The following is a 17,060-nucleotide window of genomic DNA, read 5'->3' on the forward strand; positions in this document are numbered from 1 at the left end:
TGGGGAGTGTAGGAGTAGTTCGGGTTGGTTGCTTATTGGAGGGAAAAAATGCTCGAGGCAACGGCTCCCTGTGACTTGAATCAGAATTTTTTAGGGGGAAAAAAAGAGTGGATGGAAGAAATCCGTCGCTGTTCGCCGCGTGTTCGTTTTGACTCGTGCCTCGGACAGACGGTATATTGTATACGCACTCGTGACTCGTGGCCGTAAAGAAAATCACCGATCGCCATCGACCACAGGGTGTGCTGCCTGTAAACAATACCATGCCGCCATGGTAGTTAAGAGTAACCAACCGATTCAGATTTCAGAGGCCATGCCGCCATGGTTAAACACAGAGTAGCCGCCCGTGTGCGGACGAGGGAGAAAGATCGTGTCGCGGGTCTGCAGGGTTGAAAATGTTCAAGGAAAACTTAGAAAAAACCAGCTGCCTAATAGCCAGATTAACCTAAACCAGGATGAAGAAATCTTAATGATCCTGGACGTATTTCGTGCAACTAGCAGACTACGCCGAGTCAACGCATATTGAACTTGGCCTACTTTCCCTGACACCGGAAGGATCTGAAGCTATCTGGAATTTCCAGACACAAGAGTACAATAATTAGTCAAGATTAGTGAACCACACCACACGTGCTTGCGGCGCCGCGGGCAGCAGAGACCATCCCCGCCGGCGTGGGAGAAGATGATGGCGTGGGTCGAACTGAGATGGGGAGGGGACGGAGGAGCAGTTGGTGCCGTGGTAGCTCACTGATTCCACATGATGTCCCAAAGAAGGCCCGCTTTGACTGGAACAGGTGCCGGGGGAGGGAGGTTTTAGGTGTGCCGGGGCTACAGCATTAGGTAAACCAACCTTAAACACCCAGGGCCGGGAGTGGAACGGATGGATCATTGGATTTGGATCCACCCCTCGTTACCGCGCGCCCCTGCTACTCATGCAGCAGTTCATGCGCCATTTAAAAAAGGGATAAAGAAAAATCATTCGAACGCCACTGACGCCACTTCGTCTTCTGAAAAGCTATTCTTTTTTAGAGCGAGGATATCTATCTATCTATTATATTAATACGGGAGTATTAAAAGAAGGCACCACGTTCGCTGAGAGGGTCTAAATTTCCACATTAATCTAAAAAAGAGAAGTTTGCAACGTTGAATTTTATGAAGATCTAACAGCCTAAACTAAGTTAAGAGTCCATATCAAATATGATTAATAAATAACTATTTTTAGAATTTAAAAATTAAGAAAAATTAGAACATGACCAAAGAGTCCATGCCAAATATGATTAGTAAATAACTAAATTTAAAATTAGAAAAATAAGGAGGTTAGAAAAATAAGGAGAAAAGAAAACAAAGGTGAATAGAATAACAGGACAATTGATATATCTTCTAATTATATGCTTTACTTTCCATCACTACAGCAGGAGGGTTTTGGCATGAAAGATTACATGAGAGACAATACTAACTTGAGAGACATCGGTGAGTTGAGGCAAGGGGTTAGATGTTGTTAGCCCATTTCAGGCCATGACACCCTGCAACTGAAGATGAACCGGTGCAAGTACAAGGAGAACCACAACAATGGCGCTAAAGTGAGCAATGCTACATTCTTGATGAGAAGATCACACCACAGTAGTAGCCAAGCGCTCCAACAGCATCCAAGTAGCCCACGCCCATGTAAATTTATTTAAGCCACATTTGAAAGTTTAACTTGAAATCACCACCCTAATAAAAAATATATAAATCATCTATTATATTAATAAGGGACTGTTAAAAGAAGCCACCACATTCGCCGAGAGGGGCTAGAAATTCCCACATTAATCTAAAAAAGAGAATTATTTGCGCCGTTGAATTTTATGAAGATCTAACGCAATGCTACATTTTTTATGAGAAGGTCGTACCACAGTAGCAGCCAAGCGCTCGAACAGCATCCAAGTAAATAGCCTATGCCCATATAAATTTGTTTAAGCTACATTTGAAAGTTTATGTTGAAATCGCCACCCTAATAGAAAAATTTATACAGCATTAATTTTTATATTATTGTAACAGTTTAGATTAATCGAAAGATTTCGTTCAATATGATTAGTATATTACATTAACTTGAAATGAAAATAATAAAAAAATTTATACTATTCTACATGAATTTGAAGGAAAAAATTCCATGTAAATTAAAAATAATGAAAAATAATATTTCAATTTTAATTGATATTTGGAAGCAAATCACTTGAATAAAAATCATGTGTACCTAATTTTCATGCTATAGCCGCTACTGGTACAATTTCCTTTGTTGTTTTTATAGCGAGTTAACTATTATGCCGATTACGTATGTATGTGGTGTGCTTAAGCAGTTGTCCGACATTGTAGAGTTCAACATTTACGTCACGGCAATTATATTGTCACTTTCTAACATTCAATTCTAGTACAGTATTAATTTGGAAAATATTAGAAAGATGCATGCTTCTGCTTTTGAGTTACAAATAAATAAATAAATATTAAATGTGACAAATAAATCATTATAGATTGGTAGCTAAGTAGTAGTTTGACTATGGTATTCTTTGAGCCTTGACATACCCTTCATTATATTATCAATATCTCAAACATCAGTACATCTCACGATAGTACATGTAACCTTGAAGATTATTAGAATGTGTTTGCTGGAGCTTCTCTAATTGTTTCTCCAACAATCTTTTGATAAATTCTACTAAATAGGTAAAAATAAAACGGCTTCACACAAAAAATTCATATGAAATCTCAGAACCACTTAGAAGGAGCCAAAAAATAGTTTAACCTGGCTTCTCCTCCGACCTCAAGCTCTAAAATCTTCTTAGAATTGCCACATTACCATTAAAACCTTCTTTGCCAAAAAAAAATTTAAAACTGTTTCAGCTCCACCAAAATATGGTTTCACCTTAAAGCTAAAAATAAATCAAATTTAGAAGGAGACGAAATCCTACTAAACTGATCATAAGTGTTCAATTTAGGGAATATGTTAATAATCCCAAATAAAAATATATTTAATAGCATTAGCTTATAGGGAACAACTATAATTAAAAGAAAGGAGTGAAAAAGGTTAACACGAGTTAGATTCCAAGAGGGTGACGATAATCATAGAGGATGGTGACCATAAAGAAGAAGGTTGTACCTTACCGGATGCAGCAATAAATTTGTAGATCCCGTACACGGCACGTGACGGGAAAAGATGCAGCAACCGTACATAAGATAATATAAGTGCATGTACGCATAAAATTTTAAAAATTTGACATAGGAGAGTAAAGGAAAACAACTAGCTACCGCGCTATTTGGCGGGCCATCTTACCAGTTAATATTGAATTAATTGCGGATTTCTATTCATGTTGAGATACGCAACCTGCAGGCACGAGGGACTCGTCAGAATGGGCCAGCCCATGGACCCATGCCCAATCTGGGGTTTCGGCCCATGGAGTAGCTTATTTGCGTTGGCCCACGTTAGGCTTGAACCTTGGGCCAAATAACCAGCAAAATCCTAACGGGAGAGTATTAGCGCCCGGTCCTTGTTTTCGCGCTTTGATAAATGGCGATCATGTGTTCCCAACGGGCTTTTGGAAAGAGTGCTGCTTCTCTCCATCATCATCAGGCTAGGAGCAGCAGCGTGACGATCTTTTCGCCGGGAGGGCAGCCCACCTCGTCTTCCCGCTGGATGCTGTTTTCTGTCTGCTGTCCCGTCAGGATGAAGATCCGGCGGCCTGCTTGTAGATCTGATGTCTTCTTCCATTGCTCCACAGCATCGCCGGCTTTCTTTCAGTTCTACACTACGCTGCAAACAAAGCCACCTATCACTTATCAGTTACGACACAGTAATAAGCTCAAAATGGTGCCTCGGCAATCTTTTCATCTGCTGGTAAAGCTCTCTTTATATTAGGGGCAGGAGGCAACGCAGTAGCACACTGTGCACGGTACACCGCACGCAACGTGCAGGCTGCGTGGTCATAGCAGTAGAAGAGCACAGCGCGCGTCACGCTTCCCTCCAGCTCGAAGAGAGTCCGACCGGTCGGCAGCTCTGTCTCCACCGCTCTACGCGCTCGGCAAGCGTGGCTCCGGCTGGCTCGGTCCAAATCCCCCTGCCCCTGGCCACCCGGCCCGAGGCCACGGGAGGGCTGCGCATGCGCGCGCGCACTACGCCGCGGTCGCGTGCACGCGCGGCCCCGAATTCCGGGTCCGCGCGCGGCCGTAAACACCAGCCGCGCGCTCTGCTTTTCGCCGTCCCGGCCCCATGCACGCCTTCCCCTGATCATCATCATTACGCAGATGACTTGTGCTGGATTACCATCCGCCGAGGAAAAAGGAAGCTTTTGAGTTTTAACCACGTTGGAACTTGCCCAAGAGGCCGAGACAGAGGACAGTCTCGAACTCGACCATTGCTGCACAAGCACAACCGATCTGTCAGCCTGTCAGGACGGCATTAGCAGCGCATCGAGTTCCTCCTCTCCACCAACGAAATGCACGTGCGTGACTGTTTGCCTTGCCGGTTAGGCGAAACCCAATCCTATCAAACACCCCGCCGAACGCTTTTGTTGCGAACTATGGTCTTGTTCGGTTTTATACGGATTTATTCCGGGTTGAAAATGATGGGTACAACAAAAAATTTATTATAGGTAGAAAAAATTCATTATAGGTAGAATAAAAGATCGGAATTTACACCGAACCGAGCACTAATTGCAACAAAATAGACTCGTGATATTATCATAAGTCTATTTTGTTGTACCCATCATTTTCGACCGGTAATAAATTCATACGTAATCGAACGAGGCCTAAAGAGTGGCAACACCCTTTGGACGGTGTGTTTGCCCGGGTACTTGTGGTAGGGCCTAGTTTTCGCGCTCCCAGGGAGTCCTGAATCCTGATCATGCGGAAAGCCGGAAAGCCCCCAAGACGGGGAGCATGTTTGCCGGAAGCTACGAGCAGTAGCATATCCTGACAATTTTTTTTGCCCGGCCATCTGAAAGCACTCTGCCGGCCTGGTCGGGACCTTAACCTCAGCGTTGCAGGAGTACGAAGCTACCACACCGATCGAACGGCGGTTTTCTTGTTTAGGATCGGGTCAAATCATCACCGTCTCGGGGCTACCTCTATAAATAGGGCCCTCTTAGCTTCGCATAAACACAGGCAAGAAGCACTCGACTACTGCAACTGCAACACAAACGAAGAGTACTCTCGACGCGGCAGGTAATCATTTCTCCTATCCATTAGTATTTTCTCCGTCATGATTCTGCCCTCTTGTAGGAGTATGCTACCAGATCGTAGTAATAAGCTGACAGATCAGCTGCTTCTTCGTGCAGAGTCTGTCGAAGGAAATGGAATCTGCCGTGCAGCTGCGGCCGCGGTACGTCGTCTTCGACCTCTCGCCCGGCGCGGGCCTCCGGTGCTTCAGCCCTCCCGCTCCGGCCGTGGAGCACGACGGCGTCCCGCTTCGCACCGTGGCTCTGGGCCTGGAGGCGCTTCGCCGGACACGGCTTTCTCGCGCCGACGACCCAACCACCGCTCACCGGCCGGCGCAAAAAGTTATTGCTGGCGACGATCATGCTCACATCAGCAGTGACCCCGACACCGTGTCGGACGCGGGCACGTCGGGTGTTCATCAGACTGCCGAGGAGTCCGACGACGATGAGGAGGCGGGGAGCTTCGGTGAGCTCTTCTTCGAGGAGGGCTTTGCGAGGAAGGTTGGCGCGCTGGCTGAGCTGGTGGGGATGAAGGGCGCCTACAAGCCTGCGGCTGTGCTGGGTGAAGTTGTCAGGCTGCTCCAGGCCACCGGTAGGAGGGAGGGTTGCGTTCGTGCAAGGACGGCCGTTTGATCTATTTCGGACAGTGCCTATACACAGTGCGCAATATAAATAGTTTTTTCTTTTGCTTCTCGACATTGATAATATAATCTGGAGTGTCTGCTAAAGTTGCGTCGTGCTTTCTATTTCTTATGTTTATAACAGAGTTATTAAATTTCTCATCCTTTATCCCCCACTTCCTCCCCCCAAAAAAGTGTAGTTGGTTGCCCTAGTCATTATTAAGAGTTTAACACTAAGCTAGCTAGAATCATATATATAGGCAAGTTTCCCCTAATATGCATGCAAAGAATAACCAACAAGGATAAAAAAAAAAGAACAGACCTCCCTATGGGAGGTGGTCATGAGTTGGATAACTGAAAACCACACGCGCCGTATAAGGGCAGCCACTGGGTCTTTTTTCTTTTTTTTTCTTCCAAATGCTGATTTTTGGAAATTTGTTCTAAACATGAGTCACCAGTGATATGGTCATTTCTGTAAGGAAATCTCTCACGTGTGTGAATCTACTCCCTCCATCTGGAATATAAAGTATTTCAGTTTGTTTTAGGTCAGATTGTTCTAAATTTGATCAAATAATTTATATTTTAGGACGAAAGGAATATGATAGTTAAGAAGTTAGTACTGTAGGTGATGACCCTTTACGTAGTTACAAGAGATATAACATCGCAATCGTGATAATTCGGTATGAAAATACAGAATTGCTCTTTATTGAAATCTTGCTTATCCATCATAAGAAAAAAAATGTGATTTTATAATGTATACCAACAGCAGATACATTTCTACTGTCTACTAGTACATCCATGTTCTTTAATGTTATTGCAAGACTAACGCTACTAATAACCGGACATGGTTACACTTGGACCGGCTAACGAATTTGAGTCGATCCATATCCTATACTTGCATGCCTCTAAATATTAGGGAGAACCTTTACCAAATTTCATGAAGAAAACACAAACCAAAATCGATGCGCAGGTATGCCTGCCTGGTACGCCATTGCCAAACCCCTCGTATGCGGTGGTGCGGCTACTCCTCCGGGGGACACGTGTTTTTCCCAGAGTCGCCTTGTCACTTGTGTACCTTCACCCAAGCGGCCTTGCTCGGCACCCCCTTCACCATGACGTACAGCAGGTAGTAGCCTGGCGGCGCGAGCTCCGGCTTCGCGGGGGCGTCGACCGTGATCCCGTGCCTGTGCGGCCCGGGCATGAACGACGAGACGGCCAGCACCAGCAGCCGCTGGTTCATGGAGTAGCCGTGCGTCGTGAACGGCGGCGCGTACATGGTCACCTTGAGGTCGGCATCGGTGACGTGCAGGTGCAGCATGGGAACGGAGAACTGGAAGCTGAACTTGGCCCCGTACGCCATCCCGCCGGCGGGGACGGTCGCCATGTCGATCTCCGGCCGGTTGGCGGCGCGCTCCGGGGAGAGGTAGGGCGGCGTGAAGCGCTCGACGCGCACCTCGGTGGGGAAGTCGACGCCGGTGAAGTTGTAGGCGGAGTTGGTGTTGCTGCCGGCCACGAGCACGGTGGCGTCGGGCAGCAGCGCGCTGGTGGCGTGGTACATGCGCGCGATGGTGGTCGCGGCCAGCGCGCGGAACCGCGAGCCCCGCGGCTGCCGCGGCGAGTACAGGAGCGGGCTCAGCACCGGCTGCCGGCCGAAGCCCCAGCCGGAGCAGCCCTTGGCCGCGCCGTTCAGCATGAGCAGGTCGCCGGTGGGCAGGATCAGCAGGTCGCCCATGGTGCGTGCCACGGGCATCTGGTCGGTCGCCCACCGGGCGCCGGGCTTCAGCGGGTTGATGCGCGCGCAGTCCCGGAGAGCGTCGTTGAAAATGTTGGTCTCGCCGAACTTGAAGGCGTTCTTGGGGGTGCCGCCGCAGACGATGACCTCGGGGCTGAGCACGTCGCCGCGGCGGAGGTCGAGGGGGAGGAGCGCGGACATGCCGGAGGCGGGGTAGTTCCTGCCCCCGCCGGGGAGGGCCGGGAGGTCGCGGACGACCTGGCCGGTCCGGTAGTCGAACACGACGGAGCGGTCGTTGGCGAAGATGAACAGAGTGCCGTCGGTGAGGAGGTGGACGAACGGGTACAGATTGTTCTCGACGTCGTCGGTGGTGTCACGGAGCAGCTGCATGGGTTTGGCGGCGGCGTTCGACTGGCCCTCCGCCGGGACGAACTCGTAGCTGAACGCGCGCCGGCCGCCGAGCACGATGGAGCGCCCGTCCGGGAGGATCTGCTGCGTCCCGTACCTGCTCACGCACGCATCAAGGCATGTCGCCGCTGTGAGAAATCGTACGTAACCCTAATTTGTTTTGCGAGGGGAACTACTAATCAAGCGCTCGCAATTATATGATAGGACGATATGCATCACCATCTTCCTTCGGCCAAGCTCGCCGGGAACTCCCTCCAGTCGCAGTTGCCGCACGGGCTCAGGTACCGCACCACCTTCTCGCCTTCGAAGTAGCCGCCGGTCTGCACGAGGTTGCCCTCCGCGTCGAGCGCGCCCGACGAGCACCACACGTCCGTTAAGATCTGCAGCAGCACGTACGCGCCGTACGGTCGTCGCGGCTCGTGACATTGTCCTTGGACCCAGATCGACGGAGAAGAAAGAAAGAAAGAATTTCTTTTTTATTTTGTTCGGCACACCGAATGAACCACCAACCTTGAGGGCCCTGACCCCGCCGGTGGCGAAATCGAACTCGACGGCGTGCGCGGCGCAGTCCTTGGTGCCCTGCTCCCTGCTCCGGAGGTCCAGGCGGCAGTTCCCCTTGGGCAGCCTCAGCAGCGACGGCCCCGTGGTGACGGTGTCGAACATGATGGCCTTGTCGTTGTGCATGATCACCATGTGCATCGCGGACACGCCAGCGTTCTCGGTGATCATGGACCAAGCGCCGGGGTAGCCCGCGGCGTTGTCGACGGGGAGCACGATGGTGTCCTGCGCCACCGCGGTGGGGGCGGACCGGGCGGGCACCTTCATGAGCCCGCTCCGGCTGACCGGCGCCGTGATGAGGCTCTGCTGGTCGCTGGCCCGGGGCATCACGTCCTCCTCCTGCCCCTGGTTGGCGTTGTGGAAGTAATCGTGCTCGTTGCGGGGCCGGAAGATGTTGAGGAAGTCGCTGACGGTGTGCGCCTCGCCCGCGGCGGCGAGGGCCAGGAGCGCGGCGGAGAGGACGGCGGCGCGGAGGAGGGGCCCCATGGTCGTCGGAGAGGGGATCGAGAGGTTGCTCCGCTGCCCGCTCCGAGTCGTTTTCCCGGCCTCCTGTAAGCTGGGGGGGGGGGGGGGGGGGGGGGAGGAGGACGAGGAGGGCCTCGTCGCATGCTCGCCTTTTGTCCATGGCGAGCTGGGAATTGTATGGTGGGCGTGTGCTTTGCTTGGGTACGGAGAAGCACGAGTAACGGGCCGTTCAAATATAGCTAACGGCATTCTGTGGTTCGCGCGAACAGCAAGGGGAGCTTCTCGAGTCCACTCCCCAGTCCTGCACCGACTTGAAAATTGATGGACAAGGCAACCCCAGGACAATGGGGCGACGCTGCTGTTGGGAGCCAAAATCGTTTTGTTCATTTTCGTGAAAATCCAGCCTTTTTTCCTTTTTTTTTGACGACGAAGAATGGCAGGCAGTAACGCCGACATGAACATGAACACTTCATTCAAAAGTCATGCAAGTACGGTCGTAGAGAGGATTTGCAAAAGGGAGAGGAAAGACAGAGTCAGTAACAAGAACCACCAAATTGCATTCGTGAAATCCAGGTAACATCGAAATATTATCAAATCATCAACTAAGATTAAAAAAAACGCGGCCGGTCTCGAGCCTCTTTTTTGGAAATCAATTCGGAACGACCAGTTATTATGTGGAAGAAATGAAGAATTACGTATGAAACGGGCTGTTGATGTTGTCCATTTAGGCTCGCTCTTTTGAAAATGGACAGAACTTCCTGGGCCGGAGGATCGCCCCAAGCGCACACAAACGGTGCTGGAAAAAGGCCCGCACTCAATGCCCTCCAGCGCCTAACCGGCCCAAAGCATCCCCCGCGCGCCATAAGTGGCGGGCCGATTCGGCCCAGTGATGCGAGACCGTCCGTCCATCTCTCCCATCCCGCCGTCCCAGCGTCTCGGAACCCGCGGCGGCGCGCCGTGCGACTGCTGCGGCGCAGGCCATTCAGTCCGCGGAGGCCGCAAGTCGAAGCCGCCCATGGCGATGGAATCCCATATCTCGCTGCGATCACGGCGACGGACTCGCAACCGTCGCCCATCTTGCGCCGCCGGAGCCGGCCAGGAGCGGCACGTCGGCGGCTCCCGACGACCGAGCACGGTGAGGAACACCGCGCAAGACGAGACGAAGAGCGGCTGATGTGCTCACGACGACCCCTCAGAGAGTACACGCTACCTATATGTTTTGTTTCCATGGAACTATACAATATAATTATATTATATGTATGCGTATCCACGAGACAAGCCAAGCTCCGGCATCATGTGTCAACTCATCAGATCGCTTAGTGTAACCTAGCTCAGGGGGGAAAAGACTTGATTATCCATTACTTTCACTGTTGTAGACGGCGTGAGTCTGGTTTAATTTACTGCATAGATAATTACAATTTTAGTCGTGAAGCATGCATCACATGATGGGCTGGATTTACCCCGGATATATTTAACTCATCCTCTGGCCTCTGCGTTGTCGTCAAGAACGTCAATCTGGTACGCAACTCTCTGTAAGCACACGGCCCCTTGGTCTAATCCGGCCGGGCCGGCCTCGAGTGGCCGTGCGCTTTTGCTCTGTCAAATCGGCAGCACATCGATCTTGTTGGTTGACGCAGCAGCTAGCCAGCTCTGAAACATGCATGGATCTGATCAGAATAGGCACGCTGCGTGTACAGTGACAGAGCTAGCTAGTAGAACACAACCAATGATCATAGTTGTTGATAAGGAGGCAGCAACCAGCAAAACGCAAAACCAGCGAGCTCGAGCTAGATAAAGCGACGGCCCTAGCTAGAGGGACCGTACCGGCCCTAGGTGAAAAACTAAGGGGAATTCGCCTGATCCACTTTTGGCCAACATTAGGTGTACCACCCCACGTAAGCTAGGCCTGTCTGCTGTTGATGAAACGCATTTCATTTAACAAAACCAAAATGCGTGCTATTTCACTTTAGAGGAAAGAGAACGTAGGGTTCCTCTTCCTCATCTCTCCCATAGAACCGAATAATTACCGCAACAAACAACTAACTAACAATCCAAAATGGCTACTTGTGTGTAGATAGACAGATCTCACATCTAACTTAGCGCGTTTCGGTATCGGTATGCGATTGTCTGTTAGCTACTAGTAGTCCAATAATAATACTAGCTAGCTGCACGGTTATACATACAGTTCATACAAAGTGCAAACTCATCAAGTGGCATGCATATATCTCCAGTTGTATAGTACGATCAAAGTAGCTAGCAACCGCATGCATCCAACTGCAGGACTGCTCCAAGTGCTGCATGTTGGTACTGCAGTTTGAGCAAACTAATGGCCATCTATCATCCCTTCCCATCAGACTAATACTACTACTAATACTAAAAGGGCCTTTGAGGAAGGTGATGATCGGCAGTTAAGCACGCCACTAGCCGCAAGTTGCTGCTGCCCGTAACGTGCGTCCATGCACACATGCCTCTCAGCTCCTGCATGCCCTGTGGGTGGTACACGTATAAAATATATATACCACGCCATCATCATCATCATCATCATCTATTCATCTACGTAGCAACTTGCATTGCATCAAGTTCTGCAGAGCAAAAGAGATTGCCTGCATGCGCAGGCAGAGGCAGCCAGGCAGCCAGGCAGCAGCCTGCGCATATAAAAATGCTGGGCGCGGCAGATGCATGCGATGATGAACTGAAAAGGCCCGATTAGAAAAGTACGGCTCGGGATTTGGAGCAACTCAGCACCCGATCGAAGCCGATACGGCTTTGGGGGGACAGCGAGGCCTCATCATACATGGCCTGGCAGCTTGATGAGTAGGATCTTTCCAGGAAGATTCGTACACGCGTAGATGGAGATTGGGAGGATCATCTGCTCCGATCGTGTCGATGATTAACAATACAGTTTATGGGTTAAGATGTCATGTAATGTCTCCCGCAAAGGAGTATCAAATAACGAATAATAGTCATCTTGTTGAAGGAACAAAAGTCGTGGTGTGCGTGCATGATTGTGTTCACAAAATTGAAAAGCATGCCTCTCACGCCTAATTCTTTGTGTTCACAAAAGATGCTGCGAAATTATGCGATTGGTGCTATGTGTGTACAGTAACATACTACATATATACAAGAGCATTATTAGCTAGTGACATGGCTGCGTAGAACATTCTCCGTTAGAAAAACAAGGGTTATTATTACATCCTGCTTTCTTTCCAAGAACATGCAAAACCTCTCTGTCAAAACCGGTGCATACATGTAGTCTGAACACTGTGCTTTATGTGGCTGAAGGACGTCTAAAACTTTGAATAGGATGATGGTAAATTACCAGTATATATAGTTATGTGTGCCTATCTGAGTTTGAACTGTGATCTAATTCTGTTTTTTCAAGGGAGCCATAATTCTAAAGTTCTATACTTAGGAGCTAACCGGCATTAGTTAGCAGTACATATATATGTATGTAACCCTAAACTAGATATGTAGCCATCGTATATATAGTACATGAAGTGCTCGTGTGGAGGCATTACATTGGTACATAGATAAAAAATTGCACTAACAAAGGAGAGCAATTCAGAGTATATATATACAGAACGTGGTGTACAACTATGATACAATCCAATGTTCTTTATTGATGTCAAAATTTGCACACTTACAATTCCATTAGAATGCAGCTAATTTAATTATATTGCTAGATAAACGGACATGCTGGTAATATATATAGAATTTGAGCATGGGCAAATCATACCTTATTGCAGATCACAGTGGATGAGCTAGCCGATTGATCAACATTATTCCAGCATGCTGATAACAATGCGTCATGCGTATATCTACAAGTTCTAACACCACATATTACTGAGAACATATATTTGAAGTCTGAAAGTGTGACAATGTGATAACTTATAGTTAGGGTCAGTATATATGAAAGCCTATGGAGCATCTATATCTCTCGCCTAGCTAGGCAAGGGTACCCATGCACACTGATATGAAGGCATGATCAACAGACAAATTGTGGTATATATATAATTCTGTATGCCAAGGTAGATCAAGAAAAAGCCTCCTTTTGGTGCAGACGGAAAGATGATTGCAGTACAAACATGAAGAAACTTGTAATTGAACGGCTGAGCTAGACAAGCTGCATTAGAAGTAGTACAAAAGACAGCTGTGTTTGAGATGATGCAGATAAAGTTATTTATTATTCTGTTCCATCTTGTGCTTGTGGATCAAAATATTCAGCTGGCATGCATGCAAGTGCTCATACACATATGAACATTCTCTCTGATCTCAGCAATGATGAAATTTGTGTTGCATAAATTAATAACCACCATGTACGAACTGTGTCAGTACTGTATGCTTGCAGTTGCAGGCAGGAGTCAACACATCTATGCTTCACAGTACAATCAGAATAACTTCTAGATATGATCACCAGATCCCATGTCATGCATGCACACACAGCATGCATGTCTTGATTAAAAGAAGGTGCATTACTATTCCTCTCTTCTGGTAGGCATTACAGAAGACGGCAAATCCTTTTGGTTCTGGCTAGTGGCACCAATTCAGAAACTTATTGCACCACAAAGTGAAAAGGCCCATCAAGACTATCTAATAAAGCTATCACATCACAACGAAGGAGAGAGGGGAAAGGAGGAACATTTTAGGATCATAGCTTGAGCTCAAGGTCGACGTCTTGTGGATCATCAGAGTTCATACTTGTTGAATCAGCTGACCGGCTTCTATCATGATGTCCCCTCAATCGCGTGGATTCCTACCAAAGTTTTGCATCGAACCGTGTTAATCAGAAGAATGTATAGACAGTAATGGTAGGATGACATACATCTAGGTGAACAATAATTTGAACTAGAACAGACATTCAACTCTACGTACCTGTGGTTCAAAGAGTGGCAATGTGATGTTATTAGGATGTGCATAATGTGGGGCGCCATAGATAGCACTGCTGCTCGGTGATCTGGTTGTTGATACATAATTGTAAAATCAGCAATGTTAGTTATTAGAGCTTGATCACAAGCTATTGGAAGTGAGTCTTATCTGAAATTCAGTAAGTGATGAGCATGCAGGTGATAATATATAAGCTCGCACTACCGTACCTTATTATGGGAGCTTGGAATTCACCGTACCGCAGGTCTCCGCTTCTCTCGCCGTATGCCATCTACATGATGAAGTCAGAAATAATGTAAGAACGCTATCCTGGTGTTACAATAATTTATAGGCTACATGTATAACGATGGAAAGATGCACAAGAAGATGATATGCTCCTTTTTAGGAGTTCAATTGCCATGCTAATTCAGAACCACACAGACAAAGAAAACACATTGTGTAGCTAGAGATCAAAGTCTAACAAGAAAAAAGTGACAAATAATGAATTGCAAGGTAAGAGAAAAAATTAGAGCTATCTAGCCATCTTAGCTAGAAACACATGCAACTCAAATGAAACTGACACAAGCATGGCTCTTCAGTGAATTTTCTTTGGGACAAACGAAAAACCAACCAATTCACTGTTGATTTCTGAGAATACTGAAAAAACCCCTCTTCTGTGTTCAGAAAAATGACCAATTGCTACTATCTTCACATTCATGTGTCAGATCATATGTTAAATATACACAAGCACCGGATCATTCATCAAAGAAAGTTCCATTTGGATTATCCATCTTTCATGTGGAAGCTAGATATATGTCTGAACTTTTGACTGACCAATTTCATCCTAAAGAACTAGCTAATAATCGTTCAGGGAAGGGGGTGTCTATGTACCGAAAAATTTGGATTGACTGGGAACGGCGATGAGACGGCGGTGGCATAGAAGGAGGAAGATGGCGACGACGACAGCGAGGACGTCGACGCCCGTGCATCCTCCTGCTAGATCGATCCATTCCCAAAAGCACAAGAAATTAGGACTCCCTAATCATAAACTGCTACACTGAACGAAGGGAAGCGGATCGCCAAGGCGGCCATCACTTACCAAGTTAAGGCTGCCTGTTCTGTGGATCAAGCTGGGGGGCTGGCTGAGAGGATGGAAGTACTCCGCCATTTCGCTCTGTAACCTAATCTTCTCCAGCTGCGCCACGCCGAGCCCGCGCTGCGGCTGCTTGGGCTTGTCGGCGCCGCCGCTGCCGCCGCCTCTCTTGCCCCTTCTGGAGCCAGACGATCTCCCGCTACTGCTCCACCCCATGCTGTCCCCAAAGTTGCTCCCACTCATATGCAAGAACGAAGACCTAGCTTAGGAGGAAGACTTGGAAGAACAAGATGAACAAAGCTAGGTGGAGTTGGAGAGGGGGGGGGGGGGGGTGGGAGAGAGTCGATTGGATGATGCACGAGACCCTTTTAAAATGGAAGGGGAGTGATCTCCTCGCAGGGCAAATATATCCGCCACTTATTAAAAGGGAGACTTGGCCTCCCAAGCTTTTCTTGCCTCAACTTTTAAATTGCGTCTAGTGGTCTGGCCCTCTTTAGATTATAGTTAATACCATGTGCCGCAAAACCCTATCGTTGCAACAAAAATCTAGGCAAAACTAAATAAAAAGGAGCAACTCATTTTAATTTGGTCGTTGGTGATCTCCTAGGATCTTTGCCATCAAACCCCCTTGTTGGTTAGCTAGAGAAGTACTAGTTTACATGTAGATACTCCCATTTACTTACTGGACAATACCACTATACCAGAGCATATATAGAGCAAGAAGGTCTAACTATCAAGGAGCTTCTTGATAAGTTTGCTAGCTGAGCTCTTATGACCCTAATCTCATCAAAAGAAATTTGGATAATACCTACTCCTGTGGTTTTGCCGGTCAGTTTATACAAAAAGGAAAAATCCAGCGTCATTTGAGGCAGAGAGTTTGAACTATGAGTTATTGACATCATTTTTGAAATGTTAATAATGGCATCGATCATTATGAGTTGAATACTAAGGTAGTAAGTTTTCTTATGGGAGATTGCTAGTACTGAGTTAATGGTACATTATCATTTAAAGATCGGATTACTTTTCCTATTATGCTGACATTTCAAAGATAGAAACACCATTAGAGAGAGAAAGTAGGAAAAAAAGGATTAAAGGCGGTGCATGGGCCCTTTTTGTTCCCTCCAGCTGGGGTGCAAACTCTGGTGGGATCCGAGAGATGAAAAAGATGGCTTAGGCGAACTTGAGACAGTGATCCTCCGCTTTGTCACATAGCGCCCAGGTCACTCTGCCCACGTTAGCGCAGTTGTAATTAAGCACCTAACATCTAGCTAAGACGGTACCGTCAGAATAATAATCGTACTGCGTGTTGCACGGCCAGCTGGGACGGCGGCGACGACGAGTCGACGGCGACGACTTGGCGAACGAAAGGGAGGAGGAAGTGGGGAACGTGTGCCACGCCACACGTAGGCGCGCTTGCTTGCTTTCGAGCTGGGAATCGAATCGATTCCGCGCGTCGTCTGAACTTGTAGAGCTCGATCGAGTCTCGCCTGACCTGACCATCATCAGCGTAGGAACAAAGCGAGCTTTAGAAGACCGCGCGCGCGCATATATACAAACCGCGGATCGAACGCTGGTAGTGTGTGTGTTCGCCCCTAGTGCTGACTGCCACCACATGATCAATCTAGCAGATCGTGATCTTGGGCACGGTGATACGGCGATACACTTGGGGTACCCGCACCGCAGCGGAGGAGATTCTTGACCTGAGATCGTGTGTGCGATTTCGCGTGCCCTTTGCTTGTAGATGGCGGGTTTGAGACCTGGAAATCCTCTGCGATTCTGGTAGCAGCAGGTCGATCGGCTAGCTCAGCTCCAAGCCAGCCTCCCAGGTCGCGCGGCCTTGCCTCGAAGGGCGCGCGCGCCATTATTGCGTCCCACCGCGGCAGGAGGGAGTATCAGTAGAGTAGAGTAGTGCGTGCGTGCCCGGCGCCCGCACCAACTCCCTGGGGGCCGCGGCCAACCGCGGCGCGGCGCGTGTCCCGCTCCGACACGGCGGGGCGACGAGCCGGGGTCGTCGTCGCCGCTCCGACCCGGCGGGCGGAGCATAAAGAAACCCCCGCGGCGCGGGCCACGGGCGCCGACGCCGACGAGTAGTTTAGTAGTTTATTGTGCGCCCGCCGCTACGACGACGTACGCCAGCCCAGCCT

General features: G+C 48.5%; 3 protein-coding genes across 5 annotated transcripts; 1 reads left to right on the forward strand and 2 right to left on the reverse strand.

Moving 5' to 3' along the window:
• Window positions 1–5,140: 5,140 nt before the first annotated feature.
• On the forward strand, window positions 5,141–5,905 carry LOC112895723. The gene is made up of 2 exons (XM_025963720.1): window positions 5,141–5,184; window positions 5,298–5,905. The coding sequence occupies exon 2, from the start codon at window positions 5,313–5,315 to the stop codon at window positions 5,808–5,810; it is 498 nt and encodes a 165-aa protein (XP_025819505.1). The 5' UTR covers window positions 5,141–5,184; window positions 5,298–5,312; the 3' UTR covers window positions 5,811–5,905.
• A 955-nt stretch (window positions 5,906–6,860) lies between these two features.
• Window positions 6,861–8,981, reverse strand: LOC112891536 (aldehyde oxidase GLOX1-like). Its single transcript, XM_025958425.1, has 3 exons — window positions 8,448–8,981; window positions 8,157–8,317; window positions 6,861–8,034 (listed from the first exon to the last, which is right to left on the reverse strand). Exons 1-3 carry the CDS (start codon window positions 8,979–8,981, stop codon window positions 6,861–6,863), a joined length of 1,869 nt encoding a protein of 622 aa, XP_025814210.1.
• Window positions 8,982–13,227: 4,246 nt separating this feature from the next.
• LOC112894427 (protein SPEAR3-like) lies at window positions 13,228–15,227 on the reverse strand. 3 transcript variants are annotated; one of them, XM_025962137.1, is made up of 5 exons: window positions 14,923–15,227; window positions 14,715–14,816; window positions 14,054–14,115; window positions 13,833–13,914; window positions 13,228–13,713 (listed from the first exon to the last, which is right to left on the reverse strand). In XM_025962137.1, exons 1-5 carry the CDS (start codon window positions 15,157–15,159, stop codon window positions 13,609–13,611), a joined length of 588 nt encoding a protein of 195 aa, XP_025817922.1. In that variant the 5' UTR covers window positions 15,160–15,227; the 3' UTR covers window positions 13,228–13,608. The 3 variants fall into 3 exon arrangements, with proteins under 3 accessions (XP_025817922.1, XP_025817921.1, XP_025817923.1); XM_025962136.1 differs by having other exon boundaries at window positions 14,715–14,819; XM_025962138.1 differs by lacking the exon at window positions 14,715–14,816.
• Between the last annotated feature and the right edge of the window lie 1,833 nt (window positions 15,228–17,060).

This window comes from Panicum hallii, chromosome 5 (assembly GCF_002211085.1).
Source record: "Panicum hallii strain FIL2 chromosome 5, PHallii_v3.1, whole genome shotgun sequence".
Taxonomy (NCBI): domain Eukaryota; kingdom Viridiplantae; phylum Streptophyta; class Magnoliopsida; order Poales; family Poaceae; genus Panicum; species Panicum hallii.